We start from the raw sequence: 1458 nt of genomic DNA, 5'->3' as shown, positions 1-1458 counted from the left end.
GCGCGCGGCCGCCGTGCGGTCACGGCGCGCGGCCGCGGCCGCGGCCGCGCGGAGCCGGCTCCGCCGGGGCCTCGCGGCCTGGGCCGCGGCCGCGTGCCGCGCGCTCCAGCGGACGGCGGCGCGCCACGTGGTCCGCGTCCAGCGGTCTCGCGCGCTCCGCGGCGCTCGCGCGGCACTCGCCGCGGCGGCCGCGGCCGCGCGGCGCGGCGCTCGACGCGCGGCGCGGCGCGCAGCGCGCGGTCGCCGCCTGGCGCGCGCGCGCCGCCGCCGCGGGCGAGCGGCGCCGCGCCGCTGCCGCCGTCGATGAGAGCCTCACGACGGCGCGGAGGAGCAGGGGCTGCCCCGACGAGGGCAGGCGTGCGGTTTTGGGGCAGCTCGTGGCAGCCCCGCCCTCCACACAGTCCAGTGCTGACGCCGCGGCGCTGCGCTGCGTCGCGTGGCGGCTTGCGGCCGCACCTGCACGTACAGGCCACAAAGGGCGGGACGCAACGCGCCGTGTTTCGGTGCGCGTCCATTGTGCGCTGGCTAGTGTCCGTCTCCGGTCCGTCCCCGGTCCGTCGCCACCTTCGCAGCCACTCGTTTTAAGTTTTGGCCTTGTACTTTTTCTTGAAGTGTCCGTCCCCAGCGCGGGGACGGACCGTCCCGCGGCAGGGAAATACCGCCTCTCCCGAAGCGCGGATAACTCCTTCAATTACGAAAATGCTTGAAGTGGTGCAGTAAATGTTACCTTCGATAGCCGCCGCGCGCGCGCGGCCGCGAGCCGCCGCCGCGGCGCCAGGGCGCCGGCGCCGGCGTGGCGGCGGGCGGCGTCCGCGCGTAGACCGCCGTCGCGGCCGCGTCGAACCAGGGCGCCTTCTCGCCCTTGGCCGCGTCGGCCCGGACCGTCCTTGTCGCCGCGTCGCGCCGCGCGGGCGCCGCGCCCGTGCGGAGCAGCTCCGCGCAGGCGTCCTGGCCGTTCGCGCGCGCGGCGTCCTCGGCCGTCTCGTCGTACTTCGTGCGCAGGGTCGCATCCGCGCCGAGGCGCAGGAGCTCCGCGACGGCGTCGAGCCGGCCGCCGTAGGCCGCGAGCTGCAACGCGTGCTCGCCCGAGCCCGGCGCCTGGCGGTTCACGTCCGCGCCGCGCGCCGCCAGCGCGCGGATGCCTCGGACCCGCCCGAAGAGCGCGGCGACCATGAGCAGCGTCCGGTGCTTGTGGCTCGGCGACGACGCGTCCGGCGCGCAGGCCGTCGCCTCGAGCAGGTATTCGAGCGCCTCGGCGTTGTCCCAGGCCTGGAGCTGGTCGAAGACGCAGCGGAAGAGCAGCACGTCGCGCCGCTCCTGCTTGCGCGCGTCGGGCCAGAAGGTCACGCCGCCCATGGCGATCGGGTTGTCGTGGGGCGGCACGACGACGGCGCGGGCGGACCGCGGCAGCTCCGCGTAGGCCCAGCACTTGAAGCCGCCGACGTGCAGCGGGCGGGA

General features: G+C 76.7%; 1 protein-coding gene across 1 annotated transcript; it reads right to left on the bottom strand.

Moving 5' to 3' along the window:
• Positions 1-723: 723 nt before the first annotated feature.
• AURANDRAFT_69085 (hypothetical protein) lies at positions 724-1356 on the bottom strand (the record flags this gene model as incomplete). Its single annotated transcript, XM_009044834.1, has 1 exon — positions 724-1356. One exon carries the CDS (start codon positions 1354-1356, stop codon positions 724-726), a length of 633 nt encoding a protein of 210 aa, XP_009043082.1.
• Between the last annotated feature and the right edge of the window lie 102 nt (positions 1357-1458).

Source organism: Aureococcus anophagefferens (genome assembly GCF_000186865.1).
Source record: "Aureococcus anophagefferens unplaced genomic scaffold AURANscaffold_900, whole genome shotgun sequence".
In the NCBI taxonomy this organism is placed as follows: Eukaryota; class Pelagophyceae; order Pelagomonadales; family Pelagomonadaceae; genus Aureococcus; species Aureococcus anophagefferens.
Note: the sequence above shows the minus strand (reverse complement) of the source record. Positions and strands in the feature narration are given on the sequence as shown.